The sequence below is a fragment of the Pezoporus occidentalis genome, unplaced genomic scaffold (genome assembly GCF_034315485.1).
Source record: "Pezoporus occidentalis ecotype Australia unplaced genomic scaffold, CSIRO_AGI_Poc_V1 ctg8, whole genome shotgun sequence".
Classification (NCBI taxonomy): domain Eukaryota; kingdom Metazoa; phylum Chordata; class Aves; order Psittaciformes; family Psittacidae; genus Pezoporus; species Pezoporus occidentalis.
The window spans coordinates 12205299-12223368 of NW_026916158.1; the positions used below are offsets into that span (position 1 = coordinate 12205299).

The 18070-nt window shown below is 36.9% G+C and overlaps 1 protein-coding gene across 9 annotated transcripts in view; it reads right to left on the bottom strand.

The window, feature by feature from the left end:
- Positions 1 to 18070, bottom strand: part of PEX5L (peroxisomal biogenesis factor 5 like) — a 108654-nt gene that overhangs the window by 35642 nt on the left and 54942 nt on the right. For 3 of the 9 annotated variants that reach the window (XM_062602908.1, XM_062602912.1, XM_062602907.1), the window contains 3 exons: positions 6357 to 6422; positions 4425 to 4529; positions 2936 to 2974 (listed from right to left, as the gene is read on the bottom strand). The exons of 2 other annotated variants lie outside the window; for them this stretch is intronic. In XM_062602908.1, the coding sequence (XP_062458892.1) occupies positions 2936 to 2974; positions 4425 to 4529; positions 6357 to 6422 (210 nt within the window). The remainder of the gene's footprint in view (positions 1 to 2935; positions 2975 to 4424; positions 4530 to 6356; positions 6423 to 18070) is intronic. 4 more of the 9 variants (XM_062602914.1, XM_062602909.1, XM_062602910.1 and 1 more) reach the window with 3 other exon arrangements.

The window sequence follows — 18070 nt, forward strand, 5'->3', positions numbered from 1 at the left end:
CATTCTGATACAATGTTTAGTAAACATTTATGGAGTAAGTCAATACAAGTCTTAATGTGAGGAAGCTTAGAGTGAGCATGACAGATTCAAATGGAACTGTTAACTTTTACATGAAAAATCAGTATGATTGATTATACAATCAAGTTCATGTAGTGAGTCCTTGATACACACACCAGGAAATCTACAAACACCACTGGGAAATGAATATTATCTATCTTTACTCTGTTTACTTTATAAAATTGAATGGAAGAATTTGGAAAATCTCCTATCAGAGTTTTGTGTTTTGTTTTTGTTTTTTTTTTTTAAAAAAGCTACCAACCAAACCCCAGAACAAAATAAAATCTACAACCGACCAAGAAACTATCCATAACCACCAACCAAAAAAAAACCCAACAAAACCAAAACTAACAACAAGAGAAAGCCTTGGAAAACCAAAAAAGTGGAATTTAGGCAGTGGAAATGCTAGAGTATTTTACTCGAAAGCCCTTGAGCAAATATAAATATGCTTGGATCAACTAATGGCATGCAAATGAAGATCACTTAAAAAAAAAATAAGAAACTGTTCCTATTCTGAATACTAAATGGAATCTTATAGAGAGACTATAAAAAAAACCTTACTCATCTGGTGGAGTTAATTGGGATGTGGTTTAAGCTGATATGGTATAACCTGCATTTGTCATGGGATAGGATGAATTTCAGCCAGTTTCTTAAAATGTAATTTCAACTTTTAAAAAAATGTCTTCTTTCCAGTTCAAATTCTGAACCTAAATGTCCTGTAATTTTTTAAAATATAAGCGGTCAATATCAAAATTGTACTCCGAGTAATATCAGATTTAGTAATTGATTTAAATATAGTTGATTTAAATGTTCACATAAATTCTTAGTAGGCAGCTCCATAGTTTTTCAGTTACAAACAGGAGTCTGGATAGCTTTCTATATATACACTTTGAATTTCTTTTCCCTATTGGTAATTTTTTCATGGACTTACACTCTGATATTATATAGAATAGAAATGGATTTGCCACCGGATCATCTTGGACATGTATCACCTCCTGCAGGTCTTCTTTCTTTCTTTCTATTATCGTTATAGGGATCCTACCATTGCTAGTTTTCCAATTTACGTACTCCAGTGATGATTTAAATTATGTGTGATGAATCTGTGACAAATAACTCTTGTGAAACTGAGATTTGTTTGTTTAAAGTCGGGCTGCAAGGCATGTAAACATGTGCTATTTTTACTGCTCAGTGAAGTAGTTAATTATATTTCAAAGTATAAATGTGGATTGAAGTACTTTATTGATTCAGAACCTTTGAAGTTGTCTGACCTGTAGTGTATTGGGTATTTCATAGCTGACTGTACAATTAAACATTGACTCCGGGGGATATTTAGGTTTAAATTTCCCATTAGAAAGTAATCCTGAAGTGAGGGGTTCTTTTCTCTTGACAAATGCAAAGGATGTGTGAAGAGGTTAAACAAAAATTTTATTCTGGAATTTAAATCAAACTTTTATGCACTGTTTTTGTCATTCATTTATCTGCTTCAGTTAGACTTAAACCGGTTCATTGCTGAACTTCCAGTTGATCTTTGAACCTTCAGCAACCTTTCTTTCCTTTTTTCTAGGTTCTATTCATATAAAAAAATACCCTTTTTCCTTTGTTCCAGACTCTTCTAAATTATCTTCAGAAAGATAGAGACAGCAATAAGACACAGAGTTATGTTCTATAAAATCCCATTAGTACCAAAAGCTTACTCTGTGGATCCTCAAGTATTAAATTTGGCAGCTACTGAATGCTCTCTCACACCAATAAAGTGACTTTCATTGAATGTAATTGAGACAGAATCACAAAAATGGATGCTGAACAGCCTGTTCAATTACCAAGAATACCCCTCTACTTATTGTAGTATACTCATTACTGGTGGAATGATGGTCTAGATTCCCAGTTGCCACATATTGGTGTAGCCACACTGCAGCCTGCATTACTTAGTTGGTTCATGTTATTTGAAGATTTCTTTCCAGATCTGATGATACAAAATAATACCTGATGATATAAAATAACCTGTGAGTTGGAAGCTTTACTAGGATTTAATTCACAGTATTTATGTCGACAAGTAAGTGATGTATTTTACAAGCAGGGCTTTGCTTGGAGCATAACAATAAAATGTGAATCTTTCTCTGGCTTGCTCTGTGTTGGATATGTTTTTAACATTTTCTAGAGGAACAGAGCAAAGAAGCATCTCTCAAAATATAAACTCAGGGGTCTCAGTACACTGTTACTCTCAAAATGAGGACTTTTGTGTATCAGGTTACACTTGCGCTTCCTGTGGAGTCTGCTTCTGATCAGACATGGTTAATCTATTCATCAAGGCTTTTGGAAATGAGAGATTTCAGTTTTTTAGTGTTTTTGTTCTTTTTTTTTTAAGACTTATTTTTATTTTTAGAATAGCCTGTGCTCCTCTATCTGGGCTCGATCCCTGCATTTTACTTGCAGTTTTCTTGCTTAGTTAACTGTAACAATGGAGCAACATAGATACCGAACGTAAACAATTACTTTCTAAGACAGACCCACAATGGTTTGGTGGTAACTTTGGAAAGACTGGGCCCTACTCTCATGTTCCAATTTAGTCTGGCTTGGGGGTTTTGCAGCCAATTTGGAGCCTGCATGTTTTACCCTGTGAGCAGCAACCACATCCATCTGTTTCATCATGTAAAGAGCAGGGACAAACACTTTGGTAATGGTTAAATGTGTATCACAAGATAGCAGTGCACTGTTCTGAATGAATGGTCTCAGAGAAAGGTTTACACTGATACACTGAAGAGACAGCATCTCAAAACGTTACAGCCAGACAATTAAGATACAAATGATGTATGCAATATGATAGTATAACTGCACATCACACATACATGATGCAGAGATGGCTATGGGAAATACTCACTTTTTCACTTGATTCTGCTTCCTTTTGGCTTCTGCACCCCTTTGGTGCATAGCAGGGAAGTAGGTATTTGTGTTTAGTGGAAGAAATTACACTGACTAACAGATACAAGCATTTTACTAATCAGTTTATCATAAGACTGTTGCTGAGTAGACTGACAAACAAAGACCACAAATAATGCATTAAACATTTAATGAACCCAGGCTGAACTCCTGTCCCTGTTGAAGCCAATGGAAATTTTGCACTTTTTTGAGGGGGAGTGTGGGGTAGAAGGAGCAACATTTTCTGTTGGTTTCTAATTGTTTGCTAATCACTTAGAAAATTAGAAATGATGCCTCAAAAGGAGCATCTTTTTCCTTTGTGCAATTGCTTTGTAGGCATTAGAGTTCACCACAAGCAATGTATGGTCTCCAACAGGGGCTGATAAGGAGATTGCCAGACCTGGTTTCCAAAGGAGTAATGATATTTCTATGTGTGTGTGTGTAATATTAGAAATAATATGTATGTGTAATATTAGTGCTGGGCATCTGTGATGCTCCGTAAGAGAAGTGTATGATAGCTGTAGTCCTAAAACATGAAAGGAATAAAATAGGATTGTGGATTTTGTTGAAGGCTCTCACATAAAAACAATTATGTGTTCAGATTACTACCATTAAATGTCCTGATGAGTAGGAACAACAACTTGTGTGCACTAAGTATCAATGGTAAACTAAAGGCATTTGCTTGGGGAACAAATTAATGTATGCAAGTGATGGAAGGAAATAAAATTCATTCTTGTAGTAAGATGGAAATGGTGTGTGTTATGGTAGTGCTCAGTCATGGTCTTCAAAGAAACCAATGAAACCACGTAAGGTTCAATGGCTGCTCCCAGGTGCAAGGTCTGGTGCTGCGACTTTACATCCTTTTGAGCTGAGCTGGAGGATTGAAAGCAATGAGGTGTGCAAAATTAACATTTGACCTGGACCAGGAATAGAATTGCAGTGAGAGCTTAGGGATGGGACCTGAGATACTGAAAATGACACTACTGTGAAGTGGTTGTTTTTTATTTTATATATGCATTGAGTATTATATTTGCACTGCAAGTATTTGTGGTGTGAATACCGATGGCATGAATTGTAACTGAAATCTTAAACTGGTTGCAAACAACCTTCTGGTAAGTAACATACACCGTACTTTTTACAGACCCCTTTATTTGGGGGAAAAATGCATTTCAGTTTAAATTTTCAAGTCAAAACATCTAACCCCCAAGCGACTGCACCGTCTACACCACGCTATTTCCCCCGCGTTGGTGAGGAAACTTGGTGCCGCTGGTGCGAGCTCCTCGGGCAGGGGGTTCAGCCCGGCCTGCCGCAGCTGCCCTTAGGCACGGGGAAGCCGAGGAGCGGGTGAGGTTCCCCCTAGCCGCGTCTCCCGCAGCTGCTCGGCCTCTCCCGTACGCCGGGCCCGACCACCAGCCGCTCCCCGGCCTGCTCGGACCCCGCGCTCCGCCCACCTGTGATGCCATAGTAAGGAGGGGCTTTTCCTCTGCAGACTCCTCCCTCGGAATCTCCTTCATCACCATGGCAACAGCCTTATCTGCCGCCCTGGCGCCTTTCCCCTACAACAGCGAAATCAACAATGGCGCGAGTCAGCAGCGAGCCGAGCAACCACCGCGTCCCAACACACCCCAGAACCGACCAGGCGTTGGCGGCTGGAACCAAAGCGTGGTTGAAAGTAGAATACACAAACACCGTTCGAAAATGGTAACAGTGATAAATCATCCGCGAACCTGGCAGTTAACAGCGTGGGAGGGGCCTAGCCATGGTCTTGTGGCTGTGTCGGAGTTGCCCCAGTGAAGTCCCTAGGAACACAGCAGTGCCGTGCTGTGGCTAGACCTGCTGGAAATACTCCAGCGCCAGCCCAAGCCTTTGGACCTCCTGCAGAGTGTGGTCTCCATATGAGATCCATATCAGGATCGGTTCCCTCAGGTAATTTTAGTTACCCAAGCGTTTATACCTGAAATACCTGGGTTTGTTTGGGTTTTATTTATGTAGTTTTCTATTTATTTTTCTGTAAAAACCATCACTGAGCTGAATTTGCAAATAAAGCACAGTTCCTTGTAGTTCACTGAGGCAAACTCTCCATGAACCTCGAATGTATAAGCCTGGGCCTGCAGTGGTTATAGCTCTAGTAACATCTTAAAAAGCAATTTACATCATATAAACAGTCTGGGGTTTATTTTTGCTAACAATATACAGAGCCAAATTCTGCCATCATAGCCATTGTCACAGTTCTCCCCAGAATGGTCAATGGTGTTGAATTTAATATAAGGATTTTTTTTTTTTTTTATTTTTAAACTTCACTTTAAATTCACTTAATACATTATAAATATTCAAGACAAAATATTTCAACATTATTTAATATTTTAGCCAAAGAAAAATGCAATACCATTGTGCCATGCTCCCTTTTAAGCTATAATTTTTATATAAAAAAGGGTATTTATATTCTTGATTTCACTCAAATTTCTGTATTTTGAGCTCTTGCAAGTGACGGAGATAGTCTGAGCATGCACAAAAAGCATAGCAGCAGAACTGTATTATGTTACTGACACTGGGCATGTCCTTACTATTATACTATAAAAGCTCCTATTGATTTCCATGGAAGTTTTAGCTGTGCAAATTTCCATGGAAGTTTTAGCTGTGCAAATTTCCATGGAAGTTTTAGCTGTGCAAAGACTGCAGGATCTGGCTCCATAAAAGCAACAGTTTCCACTAAACTTAATATATTTAAATACTTTATAAGTCCATTAACAGAAGGGGTTCTTTGCTACCACATCATATACTAGAACTACTTTCACTATCACGGTATTCTGTGTCCAATGAAAGTATCCCCTATTGCTTGCACTGAACTACAAGTTGTTTCAGAAACATTTAATCGGTTGCAGGTAAAACCATTACATACTATTGTGGGTTTTGAAGGAATTTTATTAATAGTCAAGTTAAGATTAGGTTAGCTTGCTTGTGCAACACATCACAGTTACCCTACAGAGTTCTTTGCATGCTGCAAGAAATTTTCAGAGCAGAAGTGTCATAAAAGATAAGCATGCTGGATTTGTGATGCCTTTGATATCCAAAGAACTGCAGAGTCACTGTAAAATTAAATATTTAATTCAATGGGAATTACTTCTAATTGGTAACCATATCAAAGGTTCTTGGCCAATTACATATTTTGTTTGTTCATGATTTATGTGACATTCCAGGTCTATGAAGTTTGTTTCTAGTATGACGCATGGAGCTATCCTTAGCTAGCACTAATAACATGCTATTTGATCTTTAGAAAATGTAGTCCTTTTGTGCTGAGTGCTAGAACAAAATAGTTTATCAGCTAGAAAGGATGCATTGGAAAGCATGCAGTGCTTTTTATTTCTTGCAGAGTAAAAACCCACCAAAGCAAAGGTCAGGTCACTTTTGTGAAGACAGAGCCACTTTTTCTTCAAGGTTTCACCTACTGCCTGAAAAGAGTCATGATACTTGTATTAGTGCCTGCTGTTAATCTTTCATAAACGTAACTGCAAAACCCTGGGAGTGAGTGGTTGATACCATACATAAAATCTGTCTCACCAGTTTACAGTGGCTATCGTACAATGTAGAATAGTAACCTGATGACTACCTCTGTGCTGTTTTTTATGAGCAGAATTTGTATATTTGCTAGTCAAAGCAAGTGATTTGATATAACTTTATTAGTTTTTTTTTAGCTTTCCTATAAGACTGCATGTGAGTCAGGTTGATTTATTTCTGGCTACATGGTCTATGGTATGAAAAACATTGTTCCGAAAGTAGAAGTTACTAGGCAATTTCCTGGATACCAAAGAGAAAGCTACTGCAGTGAAATAGCTTAAATTCTCTGATTCTGGTGGAGTGATAACACAAGTGCCCAATTCATTGGCAATCCAGTTCTTAATTCTGATGACAAGCAATGGATATAGTTGTCCAGTGTGAGGTATGTAAGCTTGAAAATTTTGGTCTCTGCTTGCCATAGTGAATATTATGTATTCAGTCCTTGCCTATGGAGTGATTAGGGAGAAGAATTGGAGAGGAATAAAAACAGGTTTTATATGTCTAGAACAACCTTGTTACTGGTGTGAACTGCAGCTGAAATGATAATTGAAATGATAATATCTAGCACATTTATTACAATAACCATTGAAGGAATTTTTCTTTTTTTTTTTTTAAATATTTTACAAAAGATGCTGTTTACTTGGCCTCCTTCAATATTAAGTGTTGTTTCTTACTGGTTTGGCTTGCCATATGTTACAGTATTTTATTGCTCAAACCCTGTAATACTGTAACAGCTAATCTTACACTTGCCAGGTCTTTAAAGTGAATGTTTTGCTGATAGTGCAGAATTGCAAGATAAGTTATTTTCTCATGAAAACAACAGTTTAGAATTTCATCGTTCCCTATTTGTCTGCAATATATAGATTGAAACAGATCATGCAAAGCGTAACAACCAATGTACAAATCAAGACAAACATGAATTGATGAAAAAAACCCATAATTTCTTTACATGGAACATACTGCTTAAGAAAACATGTCAGTGTTTCATTATTCAATACACTTAAAGAGAAACAGTCCCTTTAGGTGATATCTCCAGAGCAAAATAGGGAGTAAAATTCTGAGTATTCCCATGATGCTAAATATTTATAATAGAATAGGGTTGAAAACTCAATAAGGTTTCTCTAGGTTTGTCCTTTGGGATCAGATAATGGATAGTAGTAAACATTTTCAAAGGAGTATACTGATTCGCCAAGATTTTGTAAAGAAGCAATATTTTTTTTTTTCCCTCCATCTGGTGTTTCTGAATAGTTACAAATTAAATTTTGTACAAGTGTACAAGTCACACTATTTAGAGGTGGCAACTAGTAGTGAGTATGTAATTAAGGTACAGTAAGAGCATCTTGATGTAAATTTCTAGGGCAGCAGACAGTTTTGGTTGGTTTTGGTTTGATTTTTTGTTTTTTTTTTATTTATTTTTTTTTAAATCAGTGATGCAAATAGCTTTGTAACTGTGTTCATGTACAGTAAAGCTATTCTTTAAATATATGGGACCAATAGATCACCTTCAAGTCATGATGGGCAGATCAGTTAGAATGAATACATGGTCATAGAATCATAGAATGGTTTGGGCTGGAAAGGACCTTAAGATCATCAAGTTCCAACCCATCTGCTGTGGGCAGGGACACCTAACAGTAAACCATGTCACCCAAGGCTCTGTCCAACCTGGCCTCGAACAGTGCCAGGGATGCAGCATTCAGAACTTCCTTGGGCAACCTGTTCCAGTGCCTCGCCACCCTCACAGTAAAGAACTTTTTCCTTACATCTAACCTGAATCTCCCCTGTTTAAGTTTTAACCCACTACACTAATACTCGAAACATTACTGTTTGGTAAAATAATATATAAATCTGTAATTCTTCATTACAGTGGTTTGCAAATCTTTTCTCATATGTGAAAAGCCAACAGCCAATGCTGTGTGAATATTTGACATTTTTGCATTAATATTTAAAACTGTAATGGTTAATTACAGGAATTCTTTGTCCTCTTCTATGGTATAAAAGGATTTTATCTAAATTGATAATGTAATTATAAGTTTGCTTTTGACAAGTATTTAAGGTACGGGAGTCCCAAATTCACCTTTCAGGAATATTTTTACCACTTATTCTTGTGAGAAAGTGAACAGAAAGAAATTGAGTGACTGGATGATTATTTCTTTTTTAAAGAATGCATAAAGAAATCAGGCCTTTATATAAATTTGAGCTGTTCTATTTAGTTTCCAAAGATCCTAGCAAGCTGTTCCAGCTTTACTTGACCCTAAAATGCCTCTCTATTCACTGAGCTATTGGGAATCATCTCAGCATGGGCATGTTTAAAATTAAGCTTTTGTAAAATTCAAGTTTTACCACAGCTTCTCCTGTAAAGACATTTGATAGAATAAAGTGCCAGTACCTGTGTGATATCATTACTGAATTCATGTGGTATCTCTCCTGTTTAAGGAGAAACAGAATAATAACTTGCTGTATTTATGAATATACTGCCAAAAAAATAACCAGCTGTCCTGAACTTTTCACATCAGGCTATTGAAGTGTGTTTAAAAACAAAACAAGAACAAAAAAACCCACTGAGTACTTCTCAGTTCAGAATGTCTTGAAGTACTGATCTGCTCTTTTAATAGCTTTAATAGGTGGGGGAGAGTTTTTGTCATAGAATCATAAAATGGTTTGGGTTGGAAAGGGCCTTAAGGATCATCCAGTTCCACCCCCCCGTCATGTGCAGGGACACCTTTCAGTAGACCACATCACCCAAGGCTTTGTCCAACCTGGCCCTGAACACTGCCAGGGATGGAGCGTTTACCACTTCCTTGGGAAACCCATTCCAATGCCTCACCACTTTAACAGTAAGGAACTAATTCTAAATATTTAATCTAAATCTACCCTCAGTTTAAAACCATTCTCTTGTGTCCTATCCCCACATGCCCTTGTAAAAAGTCCCCCTCTAGCATTCTTGTCAGCCACCTTTAGGCACTGGAAGACTGCCCTAAGGTCTCCCCAAAGGCTTCTTTTTCCAGGCTGAAGAAGCCCAAAGTAAACTTTATGAAACATACATTAGTGGTAACTTCAGGTTGTAATAGCTTTAGTCCTTCTGTGTTAGGATAAAGAACAGGAAGAGCTACTGTATGTGTTGAACTTGGGATGCTTGGCTGCTGTCCAGATCCCGAGGCAGCTGATATGTTAGACTTGCAGAACTAATTAAGCAGCCTATTCAAAATGGGCTTTATACACCACAAATCTTTGTGTTTTGAGCAATTTAAAAATAAAAATGAAGGGACAAATTTGTCTTTACTGTTTAAAATTATGCAGTGCTAAAATTTTTACCTCTCGAAATGAGCACACACTGCTATGCAGTGGTACCATGTGAGTTCTAGTGTTGATTATGACTGTGAGCTCTTGATTTCACATAGGATCTGTGTTTATTACTTTGGTTTTTTTCCTTCTCAGGCTTTTCTGTTCATGTTTTCTGCATGTGTCTGACTTTTAATCATCTATGCTTTTCTACTGATTTTTAGTGGTGGTATATCTTGCATTTTAGATATCATTGAATATAGTGAGAAACCACATGGTGACGTACTGTTAGGAACCAATACAAGATGGTTATTTAAACAAATTCTCTTTCATCAAAACTCTTGTTAGGTTTTTATTATGAGCTTGCTACAGTTCATAGCTGAGGTAAATGTGAACATACTTCCGTTAGGCAGTGCTCAGTTGGCTGTGGTTTAGACACATATGTCCTGAACTGGAAGTAGTATTGTCAAGGTAGACCCGTTTTCAGGTCCTGAGCTAGTATTTCCATATTGTATGTGCATCTTTAGAACCTCTTATCAAACTTTCTGTTGTCTTTCTGGACTCATGACCTTTATTGGCTCATTCTTATGAGATTATGATGAAATATGTTGGCTGCAGTGAAGGAATCAGGGATAAGAAGGCTTGGCTAAGAAGTAATTTACAGTGAAGCAGCTAAATCCATACTGAGTTCAAACTTTACATCTTTCATGTCTTTCTCTTTTCATTTGCATATTGATAGATTCAGTATATGATTTCAATATTAATATGGGAAGACTTTACTGCATACAAGAAAATTGGCAAAGAAAAAGATAACAGCTGATAAAAGGTTAATCAGCACAAACATTCACATTTACCTTCTTTGGCTTGTGTTTATGTCCTTTAAATGGACATAAATGTCAATACAACTGGTTTAATTGCATTCCAGTTTGAGAAGCATTTGCACTGAAATGGCATTGTTAGGTTTTATATTTATTGACCATCAGTAACTGTTGGATTACAGTTGCCCTCTCTTTAGAAGCTATCTCATTTCGATGCCTATAGGTCAACTCTGAAATACAGTTGTATTTGACTTCAACAATTTCTTCAACAATTTCAGGGAATAGCTGTAGAATTTCTTTTCTCTCTGCTTAGTCTGTGTCAGGGAATATTGAAATCATTTGATTTAGCAATTGGCAACTTCAAATTTGTTCTGTAGTCTTCAGCAGAGAATACTGAAATTTTGTCTCTCCCTCAGTTTGAGTTAATTTTATGTTGACTTCAGTATCATAAACCCTACTCATAACGTACAGGTAATAACAGAATTAGTTTATTACTATGAAAATGCATGTACTGAATTAGAATAAGGCTTTCCTGTAGTACTTACTAGTTCAAGTGAAATTCAAGGAGCACAGATCATTTTCAAAATAGGCTGGTGACTAATGTACTGTCCATCATTTGAACGTGAGTTGACTGTGCGCATAATGTGTCAACTATGTGTTTTGTTCACTCCTTCCCAGTGCATAATGTAGGGGTTCTTTACCTCTGAAAGCTGCTACACAGTTCTTAATGGGTTTGTTTCGTGAAATGTTTAGAGAACTCAGACTGTCTGCGGCAGAAGTTGTAAGATTAACGGCTACACAGTAAATCTGACATGCTACTTTTGTACACATGAAACTGATAAATTCTCTTGGTATGACTTACAGTTTTAGAATCAGAATCATAGAATGGTTAGGGTTGGAAAGGACCTTAAGATCATCTAGTTCCAACCCCCCTGTGCACTTCCTTGCACGTTTTCTTTAGTGGAGTTTTCCAGGGTGGAGTTCATGTTGAGTGAAGGGCTTCAGCAGTGGCAGACTCTAATGATAAAGTTAGGACCACAGAGATCTCCTGGAACAAGTCCGTCAGACAGGATCTGCCATGGTGTGTGTGTGTAATGTAGAGTTTACTTCCATGGCACAGGAGTGAAGGTAGTGTAATTCTGATGACATTTGTCCACATGTGCAAGCAGTTGGGCATTATGTTTTATGTGTTGTTTTCAAATGATAATTTAAATTTCATTTCCTACTAATACCACTTGAGTGATGTGCATGTCCTGGAACTGTGATAGTTTTTTGTCAGGAGCTCACATCAGTGAGAAAGCACTAAAATCTGTGCCTTAAAACATTTGGCACACATATATTCTGTTTAATAATTACCAGTGTTTTAAAAAAGAAACTGGATAGGAGATATTTTCAATAATCTTCCATATGCTCATCTTCAGATGGGAGATGGGAACACAGTTTAGCAAATTTTCCTTATATTCCTCTGTTGGCTCGCAAGATGAGCTAGATGTTTCAGCTGACACAAGTTGGTCACTGGACCATAAATAGCAAATGGAAGAATTTATGATAAATACAAAAGGTTTCTTATCAGCACACAGTATGCCCTCTTCCACATGCTGTTCTTAATATACCTTAAGAATTAGTCAAAGATGTATGTAGATATGAAGCATCTGTCATTGACCTGTCATTTGCACACCCTGCCCCAGACACAGAGGATGTTAATCCAGAATGTTGAATAAATTAATACATCTAATATCAATAGATTATAAGTAATCTGTGGACATGTAGAACTCTTATGAGTGCTAATGCTGTTCAAGATGTAATGACACAGCTTAGACTAAGGAGATTTGATAGTAAATTGAGTAAACAGGACAGTTAGAAAAATACACACATAGCATGTGTTTTTTTAAAAAAAAGATTTGTTTAGGAAGAACAATGAAATTTAGAGGTGGGTTTTTTTTATGTGGAAAAATCCAAGGCTTATCAAAGCAGGAATACAGAATAGTCTTTGTAGAAAATTCAGACTATAGAACGTTGTCCTGAGCTAACTGAAGATTACAAAACAACTGTTTCTGAGGCTGTCATATAAAATGTTTTATAGATGTAGTGATGGGGTAACTCTCAGTGAAATTAATAACTGTTCTTATTTAATCTCAGACAATGGCTTAAGCTACAGAACTTGAGACAAGCATTTAACTTTTTGTACACTTGTCACAAATGTTTATAGATTTTGGGAATCTTCCTTTTGGCAGTTTTGCTTGGATCTGCTTCTGCATTATTTCTGCCTCTAAGTCTTTTGCTTAGAAAGAGGTTCCTGCTCACTCAGGTGTGGGGTCCTGAAAGTCAAAACTTTATTGTTACTAATATAGGAAAGGCAGTGCTAAGCAGAACAAAATGTGGAGTTGTGGCATAGCTTAAACATTCCTATATATTTATAAAAAAAAAGGACAGATCCAGCTGTTCCCAAAACCTGTTGTACATTAACTGTTGTGTCTTGATGTTGCGGAAGTTTCTCAATTAAAAAATGCCCTTAGATATGGCAACATAGAAGTATTTTGGCCTCATGTAAAAGGTGACCTCTGAGTCATTCACAGCAGTCTGTTTTCAGTCTCAGACTCCAGCCTTTGCAGAGAAAGAAGTGGATGATCTCTGGGAAGAGATCAGTCTGTGGGTTGGTTCTCTTTTTTATTACTTCTTCATCTGGGGCCAATGAGACTTTAAAAGTGTATGACAATACTTTTATGTATGCATAAAAGTCAACTAGAATAGTGCCTGGAATATGATGCAAGTTCTTCTAAAAAAGAAGGTGATGCAGGTTCTGTTGTTAAAATGGTATAATCTGTGATCTCTCTGCCTGGAACGTAAAGAAATGTGTAATCTTTCCCCCCTGGTGTTTGCAAGCTTAAGTACTTTGTTGTTCTTGTTCCAGATATCATTATAAAAACATACACTTCACAGTTGTATGCCTGTGTAGCCAAAAAAGGAATTAGGTCACATTAGCCCAATATTCTTATTTGTGGATCCTTCCTCTAGATTGGAAAGGCAAAGAAATAAACAATTTAAAGGAAAAAGAAATCTCTTATAGAGCTGAAAGAAGGTTCTGCAATCATACTAGTCCAGTCATATCCTATAGTTGCAATTCAGTGGAAGTCATAAGATCATTTAAGTCCTGAAACTATGGTTTTCTACACAGAAAAGAACTGGCACACCTGTAGAGAATATAACGGAAATTTTTATCAAAACTACTGTACGGACATGGCAGTTGTCTCGTTTCCTCTGGCTTTTATACTGGCAAATTTAAGGAGCCTATATTATTTATTGTAGCTGTAAGGATGGGTTTACTCTTGTTTTAATAGCCCTTAAGGAAGGTGGTATTATTTAGAAAAGGTGAAATTCTGTTGAATAAGGGCAACTGTTCAGATGCCCTGTTACCTCAGAGGCAGATAAAATTTTGCGCACTGTTTTGAATAATATGTGTTTTTAAATAAATGAGCTAGTGCAAGTCTCGTGCTAGATGCCTAACTTCAGAACCATTTCAAACTTGTATTGCCTCTAAAATGACTGTTATTTTGATCTGATTTTGTTTATTAATGCAGACAGCTTGGACAGAGAAGACATTTTATAATGTGTTCTCACTAGTATTAATCAGTTACTGAAGATTAGGATGAAAATTTCAGGAGTTGAGTCCTTTAAATCTGGGGTAAACATTATGTGATCAAAATCCGTGCCTTGAATTTAAGTCTTTAGTAATTTGTGAATAATAATTACAGAAAAAGATTGAAATCTGTTTAGGATTTTTGTTTTTGCCTCTTAAACATGTTGCTCAAATGCTCAAAAAAGAATGGATTTTTTTTTCTTAACATAAAATGTTAAAATATATTTAATCCTAACATAACGATATATGTGATTCTACTATGTCAAGGGATATAAAGGTGGTGAGGGAGAGAACGAATGGAACAAAAAAGTAAACCAGGGTAGATAGAGGGTTATGATCTGGATTGTCTTGAAGCAGATTGTTGTTATTTCCTCGTAAGACCTATGATTAGACCTGTGCATATTAGGTAATAAAAGCTTATCATACTAGATGGCAGGTTTGAAAAAAACATATCAAGATAGTTTAGGACTTAATTCTCTTTACCTGAGTTGTCTCCAGCCATCATTCTGAATGCTGCCAGGATAGTTTTAGCACTTTCTCTAATACAATCATTTGATTCCCACCATAATATAAACATTTTATACCCTGGAATATATAATACTATTTTTCTGGTGCAACCTTAAGATTTGAATCCTTTCTAGTGAATGGAGATAAAAGTAGAATTGTTATAGTGCTTTGTTAATGGGGCTTTATGATGTATCATTGACCGCAAATTCATTCTGTGTCTCTTGTGCTGTGTGTTCTCGATAACGATTTCTGAATCTTTGTGTACATGCTAGAATAAAACTATTTTTTTTTACACATAGTAGAATATGTTTACCCCCTTATTTTTATTCCCTAAAAATAGCAGGTTGCCACTTATCATGCACTAGCAGTAGTAGGTGAGGCACTGGAATAACAGTATGACTGCAAAATATCTTCATGTCCCTGACCTGGAGTTGGACTCTGCATAGAGTTTCAGCTTTGGAATGATCTCATCCGATGTACTGAAGTACAGCATTAACAGCATTGTATAAGCCCATTTAGAGAGGATTATGATACTGTCCCTTCATTTTGCCCCTTGTTTATCACAGTTTGGAAACCTTCAGGAAGTGAGTTCTTAAAATTGAGGTATTAAGGGTGTGCTCTTAAAAGATACTCCTAATTCTTTGATGTGTACTATTAATGTGGAGAATGGACTTTTCTATTCTTAATACCACAAAAATGTTGCAATTACAGAAATGAAAAGGTGTAGGTGCACTAGCAGATAATTGCTTTTAGTCCTAATCAGAAGTTCAGCTGTCTTGGACAATTAAAAGCTCATTCTTCTATCTTTATTTTGTAAGATATTTTTTCAGCATAACAGTAACATCATTTATATAAATCTGCTCACTTGTATATATTTGTAAGTATTCAGTATTCTTCTTGGCTTCAGTGGCTTTAATTTCATTTTACATCAGTGATGGTAATCGGCGTTTGGCTGTTCTATAAGGAGCTGAAAGCAGTATCTCTATTTCCAATAGCAAGCACATCACTGATATCACATATGCTCTGTATTGTTCTGTCCAAACAGTTATTCACCCTCTCCGATATCAAGTTACTGCAATGCAATTAAAAGCACTGGTTTTCATAATTTTTTTTTTAACCTGCTTATTTATTTATACTTAAGTTAAAGGATCTATTACAAAAAAAAAGAAAAAGCACTTACTCGGTTTACACATTTTTAAAATGTATACTTAAAAATTATACGGTAATGTTTCTAAAGTACACTATGTTTTGCAGTCTACATATGCTTACGTTGTCAGGTTCCTCATTAGAGAAGTAAGGTATCTTTTTTCTTTTTTTTGCTGCTTTTTTTTTTTTCCTTCTGTAATTCAACAGGATTTCCATTGTTTTCTAACAGTTTGGGGAAATCTGCAAGTCCATAGTATAAATAAAAAGGTGCTGACTCCACACTATAACAACTATTTAAACCAGCTTAGTTTGGCTGGTAGGGTAATAATTTTGCTTTATAAAAAATCTGAGATTACCTACAGCATGATATCTGTGACCAAGTAGCAAAAAGAAGCTGTTAATTGTAAATGCCTCTTACAGAGAGGTTCTTGATTCTCAAAACATCTTAATTAAGATTTTATATGCAAACGAGTGTTAAATCATCAGTTATGCTTGCTGTGAAGCTTCTTTAGCACTTACTTTCTTGGGCTGTAAATGATACTGCTTGTATTTCAAAAGTGGCTTCTGATTCATAGAAAATCCTTGGATGTGCTGTTGTGCTAATTAAGGGGACTTGGCCTCTTCAGCTGGAATGTCAAAAATAATGCCAGTCTGTCCTATGTAGTTAAAGCTAAACTAGATCTTCCCTGTAGTTCAGGGCATAGTAACCTAATGCTGCAGAGTTTAAGCTATTGTCAGAAATATTTCTCCTCAGAGGTTCTATAAAAAAATGAATCTGTATTGCTGTTGTAGTCCAGTACTATACGCTGCTTGTGTCCCCTTCCATAAGAGCACATTCATTTAGCACAGACTGTTCCTGAACATAAAAATACATCTTGGTCAGGTGGAAGAGTGGGGATGAGTTAACTGCTTTCTGAATTGCTTGCAGCCAGCCTCAATAAATGTGCTTATTATCAGAGAATTAGCAAGCTAGTATCTGAAGGAAAGTAGTGCAGCAACTTGCTGTGGCTGCCCTTTGTACTGAGTAATAGACCAGGGTGTAGCTGACAAACGCATGGAGTGGAGCATGGCACCCCAGGGTGGGTGAGGTAGGGGTTAGCCTTGGGTGTAGAGGATAAATGGTGGTGTAGTCCAGCAGTAATTCACTATATTGTCTCCTGATGAGTTTAGGAAGAGAGTACAGTGGCCTTACATAGCTTTTCTAGTGATGATGGTCTGACTGAAATTGGTCTATTCAGGCAGCACTTTAAATTTTGTATTCACTGAAACATACTGCTGCTTCATTTCACTCTGAAAAACTTGTAAATAAGAAAATCTTCATCCAGACTTGACTCTTTACCATTGAACTTTAGACACTTGATGAAACCCCAGTGAAATTATGTGGAAGATGGCATTGTCTACTCAGATTGGTAAAAATTACTTGAATGACTATGTAGGTATATGCTTAGACTGGCATGGATGGCAACATTATTATTCAGCCCAGAGAGTATAAGCATAATTGAGGAAGAAAGAAGCTGTCGCAGATGGCAGTAGCAGTGAGAAGCCCAGTGACATGTGCTTCAACTGAAAGTTTGCTATAGGGGAGTTGCTGAGGTACCAGAGAAACTGCCAAAAGCTCAGGCTCTCAGAAACATGCTTATTAACTAAATAAAATTGCATGTTTGTAAAGAGAGTGAATCAAATCATTCCTTGATATGGAGATATATTTATGAGCAGAGGAGTGAACTGAGAAATGCGTCTTTGTCCCAAGGCATTGGTGCTAGAAAGCATCTGGCAGAGACGAGGGAATGAGGATTTCCAGGAGGGAGGCAGCCTGTGATATCAGCATGATGTAGCTCCTGCATGGTCAGGGTGAGGAAGGATTATTTATAATTATGTAAGATGCCTCAAAGAATCAGAAAATGCCAGTGCTTTCCTGTAAGGGAGGGTGTTACCTGGGCTGCCTTGTTTAAAACTCTGCCAAGCTGTGCAGCTCTATAAAGGCTGAACTAAGAGTGCTCACAGCATGGCCAGGATTTTCTTTTCCTCCCTCTGTTCACACCTTAAGGTGAAGCATCCATGGAGTCATTAGCAAACAAAAAATTCAAGCAGCTGATTCATGGTCAGTGAAGTGGGAAGGGATAGCTTAGGGCTATTTTCACACACTTCTTTCTGA